The following is a 20,741-nucleotide window of genomic DNA, read 5'->3' on the forward strand; positions in this document are numbered from 1 at the left end:
CGGGCATCGTTTGCCCGACATCCGTCCGGTCTAAATGGGCCTCATCAATGGTCTACATGACAGAAAATCCCTTTAAGATGTACAATGGAGCCTATATTAGTTGGCACCCAGCTTTATCAGAAACAGGTAAATATATGAAATAACTAATTCTAATGTTTTTTCCTTTCTAACATGTCAAAAAGAAAAAACTCAGAGACATATTTCCAACCACCGAGCCATACATACCGTAGTCGTTCAGGTTATCTAGTCAAGCACATAGCCTCTAACAGGCAACTGATCTCCCATCCACACTTATAAAATGTACTGCTACATTGGTATAGAATAGGGATGAGCGAGCGTACTCGGAAAAGCACTACTCGCTCGAGTAATTTGCTTTATCCGAGTATCGCTGTGCTCGTCCCTGAAGATTCGGGTGCCGGCACGGAGCGGGGAGCTGCAGGGGAGAGCGGGGAGGAACGGAGGGGAGATCTTTCTCTCCCTCTCTCCCCTGCTCCCCGCTGCGACTCACCTGTCAGCCGCAGCGGCACCCAAATCTTCAGACCCGAGCACAGCGATACTCGGATAAAGCAAATTACTCGAGCGAGTAGTGCTTTTCCGAGTACGCTCGCTCATCTCTAGTATAGAACAATGAATATACTCCTATAATAAAAAATTATGTGTTTGCTAATAAGACACAAAAATAGTATTACCTGATACAGTTTTTCATGGATTAGTTTAAAGTCTTCCATACATCTCCTAGTATTCCAGAGTACAGTACCGGGTGCGCTCTCATCATACACAGAAATCTCATATTCATCTTTTTCCGCAAGTCTCTAACAAAACGTAGAAATTAAATGCTTATTTTTTTATATACTAATATTGCATAACAAACAACAAGTCTGATTTTTCCTCACTAAGGGCTCCTTCCCACGGACGGATTTCCGCCACGTAATATTGAACCTAATAGCACAATTCTTACGGTGCGGAATTTCACCGCTTAATTCCGCACCGTAAAATCACCCGTCCTCACCCGCGGCATGTTCTATTTGCCGCGGGTGTACGCGTGGACGGCTTCCATTGCAGTCAATGGAAGCCGTCCGTCACACTATCTTCCGCTGTAGCACAGCGGAAGATAGCGTGAAACCGCTTCCCGGCCTTCCTCGTCATATGACGCAGCCGGCGCGTCATGTGACACTGTGGGCGTGTCATATGACTCGGCCGGCGCGTCACATGATGCTGCGCCGCGTCACGCGCTCTGTTGCGCATGCGCGCCAAAGCGTCATGCGGGACGTAGGACGCCGGATCCGGAGATAAGTATTGGGGTCTCTGGGGGGGCGCCGTGACGGGCTCCGCCGCGGAAATCCGCGGCGGAGCCCATCACGGCCGTGTGAAGCCGGCCTAACTGTATTGTAAATTACTCAGGAAGTTGCAAAAACATCTTTCATATTTGACATTATCTACATATTTTATTACATGTGCATAGAATCTGAAACTGAAAGGGAGGAGACACAGATTAAATATTACAGTGAGGGTGATCAATGAGTGGAACAGGGTACCACGGGAGGTGGTGAGTTCTCCATCAATGGAAGTCTTCAAACAAATGCTGGACAGACATCTGTCTGGGATGATTTAGTGAATCCTGCACTGAGCAGGGGGTTGGACCCGATGACCCTGGAGGTCCCTTCCAACTCTACCATTCTATGATTTTTGTCATTATTTTCAATCAACATTTATAAGCCAAAACCAAGAGTGGAACCTATGCAGGAAAAGTAAAATGGAAAGATTTGTACCTTTTCTGTATTTTGGACCCACTCCTAGTTTTGGCCAGTTTGACACAAGAGTTCTGTAACACATCTGTAATACGGATCAATAATACGGATGTGGTACAGATGAAATTGCTTCCATACTGCATCACTATTTCATCAGTGTTTGATCTGTATTTGTCACCACATTTGCTTTCATTAGTTTTACTCTCTGAAAAATATGGCCTTTTTTTTAAATTTTTTATTTTTTTAGAAAAGTGAAAGCAGGATTCTTATTCCATGCTTCAAAGCGAAGAACTCTATCAGGATTTAGGTGCAGGTTCTGTATTTAAAGTCTGACTAAATATGCAGACGTTCCACCAGCACTGCATGTGAGTTGGGTATTGCATTGGTTATTGTAACTATTTGGATACTCCTTCCCCAGATAACTTCTGATTACAGAGCTCCGTTCTCATGGATGCTGATAGACGCACAGCTGGCAATGGTTGCTGCATCCCAACTTAGGAAACATTGTATTAACTTCAGTTACCTCAGAGACTTTGGCAGTCCAGTTACTCTGTAGCCACATCTGAAGTGAAGTATCAATAACTGATAGCAAAGAATTCTCATCGCCTTCGCTGTCATCACAGCAGCCCTGGTTATAAATGAATAAACACTTAGCCATCATACAGGGAGTGCAGTGCCAAAACTCCATAATATAAAGAAATGAAAGGGGTCTTCAGGACCGAACTAGGTTTATTGTAGAAAGCCTATCCAGTATGTAAAAATAGTAAAACAAACCACCAAACTACCACTTAGCTTACTTAGAAGACATTGGCTATGGCAAATACGCTAATTCATACAATGCAAAAAGCCCTATAAGGTCCTGAGATGTGTTTCTCACAAGAAACACATCTGTGATGCCCTCCGCTCATAAAAGGGGGGCTACTTCATATCTCTGTCTTGGATTCCTAAGTCCAGGCAGAGATATGAAGTAGCCCCCCTTTTTATGAGCGGAGGGCATCACAGATGTGTTTCTCATGAGAAACACATCTCAGGACCTTGTAGAACTTGTGTAGGAGTAAATTCAGGATACCAGCATAAGAATGAACCAGTTAACCATTTCACTGCTAGCTATTTTCTATGAAGGTGGATATATGAATATATACATACATATATTTGCATAGGCTGCTTTAAGAAACACATTTTTATTATTATTACTACAACATTACCATCTATTGCCAGCTACTCTGCTGTAGGAGCCTCTCTGGCACACACACACTGGCTTTAGCCAGCAGATGGCACTGTTGTATAACATCAAAAAGAGAAAGCCTTTTAGGAAACCCTGAATCCAAAATTGGATTGAAAATGGGTTAATATTTTTATATTTGGGGGATCTTTGAGGGGTTATAGGAAAAACTCTGTCAAGCATATAACCAAACACCTCAGTACAAAGTTAGGGACATAGCTACTACTCTCATGTCTGCTTCTTCTTATGGAATGAGGAATGGACTGCTAATTCCTGCCAACATGACCAAAAATGCTAGTGTGCAAGTACAATATACTATGATAAATCTGTTCATTTCTATGGGATTAGCATTCAGGATGTGAAATACTCCGACATACCAACAGAAACACAAAATGTATTCTTTGCCTACTTACCATATCTGCAACGTCAACATCACTATTCAATCTTACTGGACTACAATATGCCCGGAACTCAGTCCCATCTTCACATTCTGGTTTTCTACTTCTATTGCTCTTGAATAATTCTTAGATAAAGTAGAACATAAAGAAAAAAAAAGACTATGTTGTTCTAAGTGTGACAATCAATAAAGTGTCATAAAAGGCTATGGATTTTAGAGGTTGGAGATATCAAGGACCGTTATTAATTAAACAAATCAGGGACATAACTATATCGGATGTAGACGCATTTGGACTCTGGAGATGGAGGTGGCCCAAAGTATCCCGCTGCTCCATGTGTGGATACCACTACTATAAATGATGTATGATAGTTCTGTGACCGTGTTACTGATTTTGCAATTAAGCTGAGGAGCTTCAAAGCTAAAGGGTTTTCCAGTGAAATACTATTGATGATCTATCCTCAGGATAGGTCATCAATAGTTGATCAGCTGGGGTCTGATGCTCGGCATCCCAGCTGATCAGGCAACTGCTGTCAGTACTGCTACACATGGGTACAGAGTTGAAGCTGTGCTTGTAACTGCAGTAGCAGCTCACACTAATCTTAATAAGAACTGTGCTTGTAGTTACAAGCGTTGGCCACTACACAGGGTTCGGAGCCACAGCTTCCTCTCCACACTCCTGTGTGTAGCAGTTCTGACAGTGAGCACCTGATTGACAGGGATCCGCAGGGGTGGATCTTTCCTGAGGATAGGTCATCAATAGTACTTCCCTGGAAAACCCCTTTAAAACTGATATACATTATATAAGCTCATTGGAAACAAACTGCTCAGCCAGTACAAATAAAGATTCTTATCCTCGTTCAGTCTAGCCTTTACTAAACAGTTAGGATCTAGTGCAAATCTCATTCTAGATACGTTGTGTAAAGGCTTGTCTACATATGTACTTGATCTAGAACAGTGTTCCCCAACTCCAGTCCTCAGGGACCGCCAACAGGTCGTGTTTTCAGGATTTTCTCAGTGTTGCACAGGTGATGTAATTATTGTCAGTGCCTTACTATAGGATATCCTAAAAACATGACCTGTTGGTGGTCCCTGAGGACTGGAGTTGGGGACCCCTGATTTAGAAGATCTACACATTACATAATACAAGTGGAAGAAAAAAAGAACATATTGGAAATGGCGCTTCAGGACCACCGTTACACGCCAAACTTACATACCAATGCGTTTGTATAGTAAGGAACATTTCCTACATACATGCACATACAGTACATGACACAATATCATACACACTAAAGTAACAGATCCTTTACCTGCACATTTCTGTCTAATTCTCCTAATGCCCCTCTTCTTCTTCTTCTTTCTACAATAAACAAAAACATAACAAAATAGTAAAACCAAGCTGTCTGTACTGCTGTATCACAGAAGAGAAGACAAAGCAGATACAATAGATTAACCCTTTCCAATCCACTGTCTGATGTCTAAAAACATTATGACTTAAGGCTGTACAGCTCCGATGTTGGAAGACGTCCATTGGGGTTCTATTACTGTATATTGCCAGCTTCTCTGCTGTCGGAGCCTATTCAACGTGTCACCCCATGCAGTACTGGCTTTAGCCAGCAGATAGCGCCATTGTATAACGGCAGAAAAAGAGTAAGCCCCTTAGGAAAACTAAGATACAAATTGGATTGGAATGGGTTAAACCAAATCTGTCATGTCTCCTATTCCCCTTATCTTATAGAACAGAATGGGGTGTTTAACTTGGGTATATATAGTTAACTATTGTTTGATTCAGCATTCATGTAAAAACAAGCAATATTCACTTCTTAAATGGCCCTGGGTTCAACATATGGGCCCCTGTCCCTGTCATGTGACCCCTCAGCCAATCACAGGCTTCTGTGATGATAATGCCATTAACAGCAGTAAACACTGAACACTGATTGGTTGGGTGAACACATGACTGCCACAGCTTCTTCTGGGATTGGAGTGGTGGGGACAAAGACTCCTGTGCTAAAATTACTCGAACGAGCATCGCTTTTTTCGAGTAACTGCCTACTCGTCTGCAAAGATTTGGGGGGCGGCAGGGTGAGTGGCGGGGTGGGAGCAGGGGGAGAGAGATCTCCCCCCCCCCTTCTTGCCCCCCCGAATCTTTTTGGACGAGTAGGCAGTTACTTAAAAAAAGCGAGGCACTTTGGGGTTTTCTTCAGTCCTAAAGGCCCTTAAACTGCCGCCAGACGTCAAGAGAAAAAGTCCATTTTGCCTGCTCACATAGTGATTGACAGCTATTCTTGTAGGAGTTTGTATAGAGGGAGAGCTGTCAATAAATGGGTGTGTGTGGGTATGTGGAGCAAGACTCAAGTATTGGTAATTCACTGCATAGAGAGGACTGCTGAGCGAACTCAACATCTATAAATCAGCATGCAGTGAACTGTTGGTTTGCGGGCACACAGTGGCTATAATGATACATATTATAGATTTGTAATCCTTGTCCTTACACTATCCAATCATTCCTTTAATTTAATGGGTTGTCCTAGGTGACAGTGTGAGGGACTCACATCAAGGTGTTAGTGTTGCCATAGAGACAGACTAAAGGGATGTACCAAAAAATTATACCAAAATTTGGCGCAGCAGAACAGTGTATGTTCACTGGACTTTGTGCGATTAGAGGATGTGATGATATAAAATGAGACAATTTTAACAGCATAGTGAAATGAAGAAGTGCAAGACTAAAGAGCAAGAAGCTGCTGGCTGTGAGAGAGAAGGAGCAGGATAGCAAGGGCCTGGAGAGTGGGAGAACCGGCACCGTTAAGAGGACAGAGAGAGGAGCAGAAAGTAGCGCTCTTGATCCCAGATAACGCTGTGGGATCGCTTAGGTCAGTGGTCTGCAACTTCTGCACATCGAACTGTCAGTGAGGCCAGCCTCTGCAACTATTATAGGTTTGCACACCTATAGTCAAGCACTAATTATTCAGCAGACCTGCTATAACGAACCCTAAATGCATATGGAGGAAGAGACTGAGTTGTAAGGGACGCTGGGTGTGGCGTGAGCTCTGATAGTCATCCATGCCAGTGAGGGAAAGTGTTGAGAACTCCTGATTTTGAGACTGAGATATTTTTGTAACGGGAAAAGAATACAGCGGCTCGGGTAGTGTCCAAGGCTTAGATAAGACAGACACTGCAAGTTATGTTCTGAAACCTGCATCTATATGAGACTTTAGTTCAATTGCTTATTCTTTACTAGTTCATTGTTTACTGTCATTTCTGTGTTCTTAAAAAAAAATTGTATACTGTGGTTACTCCATCTGCTGCGTTGTATCCTGAATCTTGCATTGCCATACCTCGACCTAAAGCAACAGTCTTTAAGGGGTCTGTCCAATGGTATTTCATTTCTCCCTAAGTTCGCACAAAACAATTTTTTAACTGGAATGATTTTTAACCCTTTCTAATCCACTGTCTGAAGTCTGAAGACATTCTCATTGAAGCCTGTACAGCTCCGATGTCGGAAGACGTCCGGCAGGGTATTCTTATTGTATATTACTGGCTGCTGTTGTTGGGGGCCTCTCCAGCATGCGACATACTGCAGTACTGGCTCTAGCCAGCAGACGGCGCCATTGTATAATGGCAGAAAGAGAAAGCCCCCTAGGAAACCCTGAATCCAAAATTGGACTGCAAAGGGTTAAAATATGCTTTTGTGTCAGAACATCCATCTAACATGTTTAGTGCTGGCGAGAAGACAGGACTTCTACTGCAACAATACTTATTGGCTGCCTGCACAGTAGCAGGAATCTCTAGGGTGCGATTGAGCCACTGGTCAAATGTAATCACTGGCACTGGACACATTAGATGCAGATTCTGAAAAAAAAAAATCAAAAAGAACACCAGTGGGAGTCATGACAGGTGTATAACAGCAATATCTAGACTTGGGGCATGCTTTTATTATGGCTGAAATATTTTATGTCTTGGATGATATAACAAAGAAATATAATGTCATATTTAAAGGGGTTATCCAGGCAGTGCCGATCGTGATACACCGGGGTTGAAGCGAAAGCACTACTCCGGTCCTGTGTAGTGGCTGAAGCTTATAATTGCAGGCACAGCTCTCATTCAAATCAGTGGGACCCCGGCTTGCAATTACAAGAGCAGCTCCCATTGATTTCAATGAGACATGTGTTTGCAATTACAAAGTGCTGGCCACTACACAATTGTTGGAGCAGCGCTTCCACTTCGACCCCGGTGCATCCTGGCAAGCGCTGCCTGGAAAACACCTTTAAGTGAGGGACAACCGCTTCAATAACTGACATAACAAATAGAGATGAGCGAGCATACTCGTTAAGGGGAGATACTCGAGCGAGTATCATCCTTTTCAAGTACCTGCCTGCTCGTCACAAAAGATTCAGGTGCCGGCGGGGGAGAGCGGGGAGGAATATCTCTCTCCCCCTCTCTCTCCCTCTCTCTCTCCCTCTCTCTCCCTCTCTCTCCCTCTCTCTCCCTCTCTCTCCCTCTCTCTCCCTCTCTCTCCCTCTCTCTCTCCCTCTCTCTCTCTCTCCCTCTCTCTCTCCCTCTCTCTCTCCCTCCCTTTCCCCCTCTCCCTCTCGCTCCCTCTCACTCCCTCCTCTCTCTCCCTCTCTCTCCCTCTCTCTCCCTCTCTCTCTCCCTTCCCTCCTGCTCACTCCGGCAACGCACAGCTCACCCCTGCCGGCACCCGAATCTTTTGTGACGAGCAGGCAGGTACTCGAAAAGCACGATACTCGCTTGAGTGTCTGCCCTTAATGAGTATGCTCGCTCATCTCTAATAACAAATATAGCATACCCGCAATATGCTCTTTATTGCACCAATGGTAGTAACTATTACCTGGATATAGTACTGTCACTTTCCATGACTGTATTAGAATCATCCGATTCTTTGCACCCAATGTCCAGTTTCATCTCATCACATCTGCCGGAATCTTCTTTCTGCTGTGTGACGGGTTCATCGTCCAAGGCCGCCACTATTGTTTCGTTTATATATGTAAAGTCAGAAAAATTGTTGATAATTTGTTCCAATACTGCAAAGAAAATGTGAAAAGAAGTTAAAAAAGGAAAAACCATTTACAGTATTTTTTGGACTGTAAAATCTGCCTTTCCGTCGAAAGATAACACAGACATTCAATATGTTAACCCACATTTATTAAAGGGTTTTCTTGGACCTAATTATTGATGATCTACTAATGATCTGCTACAGATCCCACCGATCGGCTGACTGAACAGACCATAAACCCTTCGGTGAGCACTGAGGTCTCCAGACCTATGATGTCACGTTTGTCGGTCACATGGCCTCAGAGCAGCTCAATCTCATGCAAGTTAATAGGGTTGAGCTGCTATACCGGGCACAGCCACTATACAATGTACAGCGCTGTGTCTGGTATGGACTGAAGTGATAGGGGCAGCTTTTAAAAACTTATGATATGTCATAGTGTCACTGAAGTGTTCCTGTTCAACTATCATTACAAGCGGTGTACGGACTCCATAAACTTTTCATTGTTTCCCAAAACAGTGACGGAAACAACCGAAGAGGCACAGCGCTGAGAACCCCAACCTCAACACCCGGCCCCCATCGATCAAAACTTTTGACATGCCACTATTTAGGTGAGGAAAGCATTATGCTTTCCATTGTTTTGATGAGAAGAATGGGTCTGATGGGAATCTGCGACTGAAACACATTCCTTAATGCAGACAATAAGACTGTTCACACCTGCTTTGTGCCTTTTGTATATGTATAATGGAAGCCACAACACTGACAGATCCATCGCATGATGAACACCAGTGGGGTAGGACGGACCACCCTGACTTATAATGGGGTCCTTTGAGTCCTTTTGAGATGTCTGATGTTTTGCCAGGAGTAAGTATTGCTTTATTCATGCCCCTCATGGAGCCTCTGATGCAGATGAGGTCCTAAAAGCTTATAATAATACACATTTCTTACCATTTACTGATAGAATTTCAGTTAGGAAGACATAAATAAGCCGAGAACTTTGCATTGACTCTGGCAGCCAATAGTCTAGAAGGCATCTGATGTGTTTTCTAAGAAAATCAACTTCTTCTTGACGTGTTTTAAATCTGTTAAATTGTGAACACAGATATTTTTTGTTAGATAGTACAAACTAAATCTAAACTAAAACTAAAACTTTTCTTCTACTCCTTACATTCAGAATAACATCACTTATCAGGCAAGAGATGAAGCGAGTGAGGGAAAGTGCAACCACTAATGATCTGCTACAGATCCCCACCGATCAGCTGACCGATCACCATAAACCCTCCGGTGAGCAGCGAGGTCTCCAGACTTATGATATCACGTTTGTCGGTCACATGGCCTCAGAGCAGCTCAATCTCATGCAAGTGAATAGGGGTTTTTATCTCTGCCTTCAAAGGCAATACCCTTTTCATATTTCTGTTGTCGTAGCCGTATGAAAACTTGTTTTCTGTGGGACAAGTTGTGCTTTGTAAAGGTATCACTTAGTGCACCACATAATGTATTGAAAAACTTTTAAGCGAGGTGAAATGGAAAAAGAAAGCAACTGCATCGATTTTTTGTGGGTGGGTGGTTCTTTTTTTTTTTTTTTACAGCATTCACTAATTGGTGAAAATGCAATTTTAACTTAATTTTATGGGTCGGTACAGTTACTATGACGCCAACTTTATATAGTTTTTCTACTCTTATAAATCAAAAAGCCTTTTTATAAGAGACAATTACTTTCTCTTGTCAAAATCGAAGTCCCGTAACTTTTTCATTTGTCCGTTGATGGGGCTGTGTGAACACTTGGTTTTTTTTCCATTGTTTAGGGCTGCAAGGTGCAAAAAACTGAAATTCTGGTATTGCAGTTTTTATTTAACTACGGCGTTCATCATGAAGGATTAAAAAAAACATTTAACCCCTTGAGTGGCGGGTTTCCTACCACCCTGTCGTGCCCACCAGGGCAGGTTTTTTAAAATGGTCTAATCATTGAAATTCAACTAATTTTGCAGTTGCGTCTCAAGAACCATAACTTTTTCATTTTTCCATTGACACGGCCATATAAGGGCTTGTTTTTTACGGGACAAGTTGTGATTTTTTAAACAGGAGGGAGGAAAAACAGAAATGGGGAAAAAAGAAAAAAAGAGGCCATGTCATTAGGGGTTAAATAATGCATTAACTTCCTTCTCTGGGTCATTACGACGCATGGATACCACATGTGTGATTGTATTTTTGATTTTTTTACAAAGTAAAGGGAGACAAGTGTTTTTATTATTTTTTTTATAATTTTTTAATTTTTTTTTTTTGTCCCTTTAGGGGACTTCCACAGGGATCCATCAGGACCCCTGATCACATTCCGGGGGTCCGATGGTGACAGCCCTTTACATGCTGCAGTGACAGCCCTTTACATGCTGCAGTCACATAGACTGCAGCATGTAAGGGGTTAACACAGCAGAGATCGGAGGTTTTCTCTGATCTCTGCTGTAAGAGCTAGTACCTAGCTGTCCTCTGACAGCTAACAACAAGCTCTCCCTGCCACAGAGACCATCGGCTTGCTTCTGACAAGCCGATGGTCTCTATGGCAACCTGTAAACAAAGCAGGAGATTGCCGACATATCGGCAATATCTTCTGCTGGTTTTTCAAAGCCCTTGCTTTGTTCTCTGTGGGTCTGTGCAGGCAGAGCACACTGTCACAGCTTGTGGCATTGTGCTCTGCAGCTCCCATAGTGATACATAGCCCGGAAATCTTCCGGGCTATGTTGCTATGAGCAGTGGAGCTCGTCACGGAAATTTTCCGGGCGTGCCACTCAAGGGGTTAATAAGTATTTTCTGCGGTGATACAAATTACATTTATTGTTTTTATTCTTTATATTTTTTAATGTAATAAATAGAAAAAGTTTTTTGAACTTTAATACTTTTTACTTTTTATAATTTTAAACAAGTCTATAATATTTTTTTTAGTTTTCAAGTAGATCCTCTATATATGATCTTTTGGTCGTTGTACAGAACACTGCAGCACTTGTGTATTCTGCTCTGTCATCCTAATACATCTTGTCACAAATTTACACACCTACAATAACACTATCTTCACTACACAACTACATTCATTGGAAAAAAAATCCCTCCCCTAGATGGAGTTGTCGGAATCGAATGAAACTTTCTGTGTGATTGTAATGTTGATATAAATATCTGATTACAATATTGGAGCAAAAGGATCATTTATTGTGGAAAGCTGACCCCTGGATGGAAGGCTCTATGACCCTGTTGTACCACTAGCTTGGAAGAAAGATGTGATACGAAAGGGCATGGAGGCATACAGGTTCCGTATTGTATCCTATGGCATATCGGTCCACATTTGCTGTAACTGAGCCTCTATATCATGCAAAAGACGCAGGCTGTTGAAGTTGGCGTCCCAGATGGTCCCATACTTGGTTTATTGGTGATACATCTAACCGGCAGCCCCAGAAGTGTGACAATGTTATGGGGACATTCCTGTGACCCCCTTGTGTGTGCGGCCGAGCATTATCCTGCTGGAAAATGGCTCTTGGAAGCAGCTATGAGAGGAACACATGTGGCTGCAGGAGGTCCTGAACATATCGCCGAGCTGTCATTGTTCCTCGTACCACTACTGGGGGTGACCGACTGTCCTATGCAATGCCCCCCCTCCCCCTCCCAGACCACCACACCAGCAGTGAGGGCAATGTGCCGCTTCACAGCAAAGGCCTGATTGAGGTTCTCACTCCTAGGTCTCCAGACACAAACACGGCTGTTGAACTTGAATTAGTCACTGTAGACAACCTGTTTTTCTTTTTAAACTCCTGCTTTCCTGCAGAATCCACGGTCCATCCACAATTCAGTTGCAGACAGGCTTTGGATCAGACGGCTCCCATTGACCTCAATGGAAGCCGTCCGTGCGGGAACCGCACTGAAATGGAGCATGTTACGGTTTATTTTACAGACCAAAAGGTCCTCAAAACAAATCTGCATGCTTTAATTCAGCTGCGGACGGCCATGTTTCTCTATGGGTGGCTTGAACTGCAGATCGTCCACACGGGTGCCTCCGCACGGATTCTGCAATTCAAGTCCACCCATGGACATTGGGCCTTATTTTAATAGTTTTGTATTTCATTTCCACAGTAGCCGGGAAGTTAATGGCACACTTATGAATAAATTACAATACTAATACATTTTGTTCATAGAAGCAGAAACCAAAAATGGCAACAGCACGCAAAATAACCTTGCATTATTTCATGTGGTTGGAGTATTGATTATAGGTCTGTATACCTCTGATAGTAAAGTTATTTTGCGTACTGTTGCCATTTTTGGTTTCTGCTTCTGCTGTATGATGCAGCCATGATTTAATGTGCACCTATAGGTTTCTATTGAGATATATTTCCATTGGGTAGTGCTGACCTATTTTATCTTTTTTGTAAACTTTTGTTCATAGGTGCCAGATATTGTAGGGGAGATAAAGCAAAGCCCTCATGGATAATGTTGAACAAGGACAGAATATTCTACATGGTTGAGAATCTCATTTTTATAGGACAGTCCCCATGGACTACTTACTAAAGATGTAGTCAGACAATGTTAAACCATGGAGATTAGAGATGAGCGAGCATACTCAATAAGGCAAACTACTTGAGCGAGTAGTGCCTTATTCGGGTACCTGCCCGCTCGTCTCTAAAGATTTGGCTGCCGGCGCGGGTGACAGGTGAGTTGCGGCGGTGAGCAGGGGGAAGAGAGGGAGAGAGAGATCTCCCCTCCGTTCCTCCCCGCTCTCCCTCGCCGCTCCCCGCCCCCCGCCGACACCAGAATCTTTAGAGACGAGCGGGCAGGTACTCGCATAAGGCACTACTCGCTCGAGTAGTTTGCCTTATCGAGTATGCTCACTCATCTCTAATGGAGATCAGACAAGATGGCACTGCATAAGTACAAGTTAGAGTCCTCTGTTTCCAAAGGCTGAGAGAAATAAGCAGCAGAAACGAAAATGGCTTATAAGGGATTATGAACATACTTGTAACCAGAGGCGTAACTTGAAGCTCCCGGGCCCCAATGCAAAACCTGTAACAGGGCCCCCAACTATAATGCTTTACTCATAGTACTGGGTTCCCTGTATTGGGAAGAGAGGCCTTATAGGCCCCTAAGGCTCCTGGGCCCGGGTGCAACCGCATCCCCTGCACCCTCTATAGTTATGCCCCTGCTTGTAACTGATCTTTGTTCTTACCTGTAAGTCACTTTTTTTCCTCTCTTGTTTTTAAAATGCGTAAGCAATCCAGTAGTGATGGATATAATTATTTCATATTCTTCCAAGGGACGTGTTCTGCTTTTCAGATTAAAGAAGACACTCTGTATCCCACAGCTGATCTCTTTATACAGAGGCTGATTTTGTAATTCCTCGGGCGGACCATGCCAATCTGAAATAAACTTTCCGTAAATCGCCTTTGATACTGTAAAGAGAGAAACAAAGGAGTAAGTGGGGGCATTATGGTCACAGCTTTGACATGATCTTTCTTGTTTAAAGGGGTTGTCTCGCAAAATCAAGTGGGGTTATATACTTCTGTATGGCCATATTAATGCACTTTGTAATATACATCGTGCATTAAATATGAGCCATACAGAAGTTATTCACTTACCTGCTCCATTGCTAGCGTCCCCGTCGCCATGGTTCCGTCTAATTTCGGTGTCTTCTTGCTTTTTTAGACGCGCTTGCGCAGATGGGTCTTCTCCCTTCGGCTCTGCAGCATCGGCGGTTTGGCTCCGCCCCCTTGTACGCGTCATCGCGTAGCTCCGCCCCATGACGTGTGCCGGTTCCAGCCTCCTGATTGGCTGGAATCGGCACGTGATGGGGCGGAGCTACGCGATGACGCGTACAAGGGGGCGGAGCCAAACCGCCGATGCTGCAGAGCCGAGCCGAAGGGAGAAGACCCATCTGCGCAAGCGCGTCTAAAAAAGCAAGAAGACACCGAAATTAGACGGAACCATGGCGACGGGGACGCTAGCAACGGAGCAGGTAAGTGAATAACTTCTGGATGGCTCATATTTAATGCACGATGTATATTACAAAGTGCATTAATATGGCCATACAGAAGTGTATAACCCCACTTGATTTCGCGAGACAACCCCTTTAAGCTCTTCTGTTATCAAAAACTATGTTGTTCTCTTAATCTACCATTCCTGTGATGGGGTTCTCCATGTCTACTACTCATTTAATGCTCTTTCGGGATTTCTTGTAGGATGCATTACTGTGTCCAGAATCCCCTTATATTTTAAAGCTGTCAATGGGTCAATGGTATCTAAACTGGCAGACTAACCCTGAAAAAATACTAATGCTTGAAACATCATATAAAATCTTATTGCGTTGGTACCTAACCCCCTACTGCTTATGCAGTACCAGGTTACTCCCCCAACTGTTTGCGTGGGTTTTTCAACCCCAAGCGACATGCTCCTTCATATGGTGGTCCCGGGTAAAGCGACTCTGGATTCAAGTATACTTTTTAATATATTCAGTAACTATTTGTAATGTATTCGAAAAACCCTGACAGACCCTAGTAAATAAATGTATTGATAATATTCCTTCTGATGCCAGGAAACTAATTAAGATAACAGACATCATAAAACCGTTGCATTCCTCAGCTCAGTGGACTGATTTAGTATTTATCTCCCTGCTCAGACTGTCTTGTGTCTCATATTTCTGTGTGTGAACATTTATTTAGATCAAGAGGGGTGTCTCCCTCCCCTCTGCATCTGTATGTTATAATTATCTGCCATCCAAACTAGTTTCATTCATCAGCCTGACGAAGGGGCGATATCCCTGAAAGCTTGCTGTAACATCATGTATTTTTGTTAGCCATTAAAAGGTATCATATCTACAAGATTACTTGGCTTCTCTCACTGAGAACAATCACACTTTATTCTACTGGCTAACACAGTACCAAACCTTTTTTCATATTACTGAAGGATAGACATGACAGATTTTTGAGGGTCTGGACCCTATGGTTAAATTATGTTCTACCCCCACAAGATAATAGGCCTCTAGCCTCCCTCTAATAATAATGCCTTTCTAAACCCTGTACTTCCTTTCCTGACACCAACCCCGCGGGAGAAGCTCCCTGTCCTATTACATGTCTATTCCCAGAGACAAGTTGCCATATTTGGGCCAATGCAAACAGGACCCCTACATGTAAGGCAACCAAAAAAAGACCTATAGAATATTGTTCTGGCTCTTTACATTTGTCTTCTGAATCCAATATATTAAAATATACACAAAAGGAATCAATTATCAGATTGGAGCAGCCAGATAGAGAACTCAGCAGCAACCAATCACTTCTGTCTAAACTACCTTCCCAGTTGTGTCCCACCAACAATGGATATGAGCCTCTCACTAGTCAAGTCCTCCTCCTCAGACATTTATCCAAGTGTTTCAATCATGTGCTGGAGAAACTGTAAGAGGGGATAAATTAGTATATCTTAGTCCCAGTGGTCTGACACTTTTGTCCCGTCATTGACAACCAATGTATGATGCAAGATGTATGAGGATTGACAATCTATTCACAACTACAGATCTACCTTTTAGGTCCATGATGGCGAACCTATGACACGCGTAGCCATAGTCGCTGACACACGGCCGTTGTCAGCCGTTCACCCCGTTAGTGAATACTGGCAGAGGCTGCGGCTCCCCTGCTGGTATTCACTAACCAGCGCTACTGGCAGCGCTGACTGTGATGTCAATCTGGTGAGGGGGCCACTGTCACTGCTGGGGGCTGCTGTGGTGGGCCAATGTCACTGATGGGGGCCGCTGTTGCTGTTGGGGGCCGCTGTCACTGCTGGGGGCCACTGTGGGGGGCCCTGTCGCTAGTGGGGGCTGCTGTGGGGGGACACTGTCGCTGCTAGGGGCCGCTGTGGGGGGCGCTGTCGCTGCTGGGGGGCGCTGTCACTACTGGGGGCCACTGTGGGGGGCCACTGTCATGCTGGGGGCCACTGTGGGGGGGGGCACTCTCCCTGCTGGGGGCTGTTGGGGGGGGGCCAATGTCACTGCTGGGGGCCGCTGTGGGGGGCACTGTCATTACTGGGGGCTGCTGTGGGGGGCACTGTCACTGCTGGGGGCCACTGTGGGGGGCGCTGTCACTGCTGGGGCCGCTGTCGCTGATGGGGGCTCATCATTACTGAGATAAGTGAGGGGGAGGCTGCGAGAGGCGAGGGCCTGTGCTATGGGTTTATTAAATACAGTTATATATTACAATTATACATTTTTGTTATTTAAACTATAAATATCAAAAATTTATAATTTTTTTCTTAAAGTGACACACCACCCAAGTTATGCTCGTTTTTTTTGGTGAATTTTGACACACCTAACTCAAAAGGTTGCCCATCACTGTTTTAGGTAAACAATGCTCACTAGACTGCGCTGCCTCACAAAAATTGGTTGACCGCTTTTTTGACAGCTGACGCTTTACAGCGGACGTCTCTTTCTCTTTGATAAAGTTGTTGAATTGTCCTGACATGTACAAACTAATATATTTATCTTCAATCAAAAGTAACTCAATGGGAGGAATTAAGATCCAAACTCAAAATGCTAAACACTATCTTTTGGTCAACAACCATTTCCCCATCTACCCCATGTCTCTGGAAATGCAGCAAGTTTAGACCTAATCACATAAATCGCAGATCTCTAGAAATGTTTCCACATAACTGCCAACCACAAGCTCTAAGAGAAGATTGTTTTACAAGAAATCAGGCCATGAGTTTACAGGAAAGGGACAAGATGACTTGTTTTCATGTATATTAACCCTTTAATGACACGGCCTATTTTGGCGTTGAGGACCAAACGATTTTTTGGTATTTTTCCATCTCCATTTTTCAAAAGCCATAACTTTTTTATTTTTCCGTGGACGCGGCCATATAAGGGCTTGTTTTTTGCGTGGCGATCTGTAGTTTTTATCGGTGCCACTTTTGGGTATATAGACAATATCATAAAATTTTTTTATTTTTTTTTTAATGATAACAGGGAGAGAAAACGCATCAATTCTGCCATAGATTTTTTTTTTTTTTACAGCGTTAATCATGCAGCATAAATGACACACTAAATTTTTTCTGCGGGTCGGTATGGTAACAACGATACCAAAATTGTTATATTTTTTTTAGGTTTTTACACTTTTTTGCAATAAAACCCCCTTTTTTTGGAAATCTTTTTTTTTTCTCTATAGCTGCATTCAAAGTCATGTAACTTTTTTATTTTTCTATGTACGGAGCTCTTTAAGGGCTTATTTTTTGCGAGACGAGCTGTAGTTTTTATTGGTACCATTTTGGGAAATGTACGGCTTTTTTGATCACTTTTATTGCATTTTTTGTGAGGCAAAATGCTAAAAATTAGCATTTTGCCTCTGTTTTTTAGCGTTTTTTTTTACGCTTTTTGTCGTACAAAATAAAAAGCGTGTTCAACTTTTTGTACACGTCGTTACGGACGCGTCAATATCCAATATGTGGGGTTTTAGTTTTTTTCCTTTTTTTATGCTAATATTAGAAAAAGCATAAAAAAGGGGTTTTTTACATTTTTTTTTTTACATTTTTCTTTTTTTTACACTTTTCTTTTCTTTTTTTTATACTATTTGAGTCCCTCTGAGGGACTTACATCACTGTGCCTATGATCGCTGTCATAAGGCATGGCAAAGCTACTGCTCTGCCATGCCTTATCGCTTGTACAGCGATTATAGGCACAGGCAATACAGGACGCCAGTGTCTGGCGTCCTGTTGCCATGGTGACAGGCCGGGCTCTCGCGATAACATCGCGAGTTCCGGCCGGAGACACACAAGGATCGCGATCCCTCTGTGAACTCTTTCCCTGCCGCGATCTACTTAGATCGTGGCAGGGAAGGGGTTAACAGCGGCGGGCGCATCTCCGATGTCCCCCCGCTGTTGGAGCGGGACGCCGACTGTGACTGACAGCCGGCTCCCGCTGCGGGATAGCGCGGGATCTTATGTGATCCCGTGCTATCTCCAGGACGTACCAGGTACGTCATGTTGCGGGAAGTATCCCGCTACCATGACGTACCAGGTACGTCCAGGAGCGGGAAGGGGTTAATGCCATGTGATCTACCATGTGCCCTACAAGCTCCATCTTCCTCTTGGAGACTCAAATATAATGCAGCCACTCCAATATGTATATAAAGGAAGTGCTGGAGCTTTTACACTCATAAAAACAGGATTTTTCGTAAATCACCATAAAATCCTTTTCTCGGATGTTCATTGGGGAACACAGCGAAGACCTTGGGTATAGTTTCTCCCACTAGGAGGTAGACACTAAACAAAGGAAGAGTTGACTCCTATCAGCTATACCCCTCCTGTAGCCACTCAGCTATAGCAGTTTGTACACAAGCAGTAGAAGAGAAAAGCCCATAGGCTAACTGAATATATCACTTGAAACAACATACAACTAAATGAAGAAGTGAAGGGGAAGCTCAAAACAGAGAAACGTCTGGTTCCCCCGAATAATGTTTGGGTGCTATGTCCCCCAATGAACATCCAATAAAAGGATTTTTATGGTGAGTAACAAAAAATCCTTTTTTTTCAGCTGAGTCATTGGTGGACACAGCGAAGACCTTGGGACATTCAAAAACAGTCCCTCGGGATGGGCCAAAAGTATCTCAGATGCAATCAGGGTACTGCTGCCTGTAGAATCCTGATACTAAGAGCAGCATCAGAGGATGCAAAAGTATACACTCTGTAAAACTTCATGAAGGTATGAAGTGAAGACCAGATTGCAGCCTTGCAGACCTGGAGTGTAGAAACGTTAGGGGACACTGCCCAGAAGGCACCCACCACATATGTGGAGTGAGCTGTTACCCGAATGGGCAAATTCTTGCCCTTTGCACGTTAGGCCTCTGGGCAATGGTGAACTTGGAGGCAGACCTCAATGAGGGCCGTCAGGAAAGAGGAACAGAGAATTCGTAACGTGGAAGCATTCTGTACGTGCAAGATAGATCCGTAATGCGCAGACGTCTTCAAGCTTCTGCAGATAACGTTCCATAAGCTGTGAAGACTCTGGACAGAAGGAGGGCAGAACGATGTTCCCGTTGAGGTGGAAAGATGAAAATACCTAGGGAAGGATGGAATTGGACAAAGGGCCAGTTTGTTCTGAGGAAACACCAGAAAAGGAGACCTACATGTCAGTGTGGAGGGCTCAGAGAAGTAGTAGGTGGAAGTGATGGCTACCAGGAAGACAACATTCCAAGAAAGCAGACAGAGGGAAATGTCACACATCGGCTCAAAGGAAGACAATTGTAAAGCTTCTAAGCTTGAGGTCCCAAGGTGCTAATTGAAGACCGTAAGAAGGGGCAACGTGCCCCTCCTTGAAGGAAAGTATGCGCCATGGACTTGGAAACCAGGTGGCATTAGAAAAGAATAGACAGTGTAGAGACTTGACCCTTTCATGAGCTGAGGCTCAAACCCATATCCATGCCTAACTGGAGAAAGGAAAGAACAGAAAAATGCATGGGTTGTGGATGATGTTGCTTGCACTAGCTGAAGAAGGACTTCCACACCCTATGGTAGATGCGAGAGGAAGAAGGTTTCTTCGCCCTGAGCATAGTCCGTACAAAGGGGTCCATGAATCCCTGTGCTTTCAAGACTGCGGTTTCAACAGCAACACCATCAAACATAGCGTATGCATATGTAGATAAAGAGCTGGACTCTGCTGCAGCAGATACTGTCTGAGTGGCATGGACCAGGAAGTTTCAACCAGTAGGGACACAAGATTGGTGTATCAAGGATGACATGGCCAGTCTGGCGCTATGAGCATCATGGGGACGCCCTTCATCTTGGCTTTCTTGAGGATCCATGGGATCAGAGATGTCGGTGGAAAAGCATACAGGAACAAGAACTGGTTTCCTGGGATCACTAGGGCATCAACCACCCACATTTAGAATTTTGAGTTTGGATTTTAATTCTTCTCATTTGACTTAGCTTTGATTAAAGATCATGAGTTTGTGAGACAAAGAGCATGAGCTCACTGTTGAGTCCAGATGCCAAGAGATCCATATCTGGCATGCCCAATTTAAAGGACATATCCGCAAAAACTTCCTCAAGTAGTGCTCACTCCCCTGAGTCTACTGTTTCTCTGCTGAGAAAGTCCGCCATCTAATTTTTCACTCCTGGGATGTGAATGGCTGAAATGGTTGGGATGTCTGTCCCAGTAGAGGATTTCAGCAGCCTCATTCATCACCATTGCACTTCTTGTGTTGCCCTGGTGGTTTCTATACACTACGGCTGTTGTGTTGTCTGTCTGGACATGAATCGGATGACTGACCAGAATCTGGGACCAAAGGACCAGGCACAATCGGATAGCTCTGAGTTCCATAATGTTGATGTGGCGGGCTGATTCTGAGCTGGACTATT

The 20,741-nt window shown here is 43.8% G+C and overlaps 1 protein-coding gene across 2 annotated transcripts in view; it reads right to left on the reverse strand.

Annotated features, from left to right (window-relative positions):
• The window catches only part of LOC136580867 (uncharacterized), a 60,190-nt gene that overhangs the window by 27,380 nt on the left and 12,069 nt on the right, over window positions 1-20,741 (reverse strand). For both annotated transcript variants that reach the window (XM_066581756.1, XM_066581755.1), the window contains exons 3-9: window positions 13,576-13,798; window positions 9,324-9,457; window positions 8,214-8,406; window positions 4,675-4,724; window positions 3,384-3,493; window positions 2,272-2,376; window positions 690-812 (exon numbers count right to left, since the gene is read on the reverse strand). In XM_066581756.1, coding sequence (XP_066437853.1) covers window positions 690-812; window positions 2,272-2,376; window positions 3,384-3,493; window positions 4,675-4,724; window positions 8,214-8,406; window positions 9,324-9,457; window positions 13,576-13,798 — 938 coding nt within the window. The remainder of the gene's footprint in view (window positions 1-689; window positions 813-2,271; window positions 2,377-3,383; window positions 3,494-4,674; window positions 4,725-8,213; window positions 8,407-9,323; window positions 9,458-13,575; window positions 13,799-20,741) is intronic.

Source organism: Eleutherodactylus coqui, chromosome 10 (assembly GCF_035609145.1).
Source record: "Eleutherodactylus coqui strain aEleCoq1 chromosome 10, aEleCoq1.hap1, whole genome shotgun sequence".
NCBI lineage: Eukaryota > Metazoa > Chordata > Amphibia > Anura > Eleutherodactylidae > Eleutherodactylus > Eleutherodactylus coqui.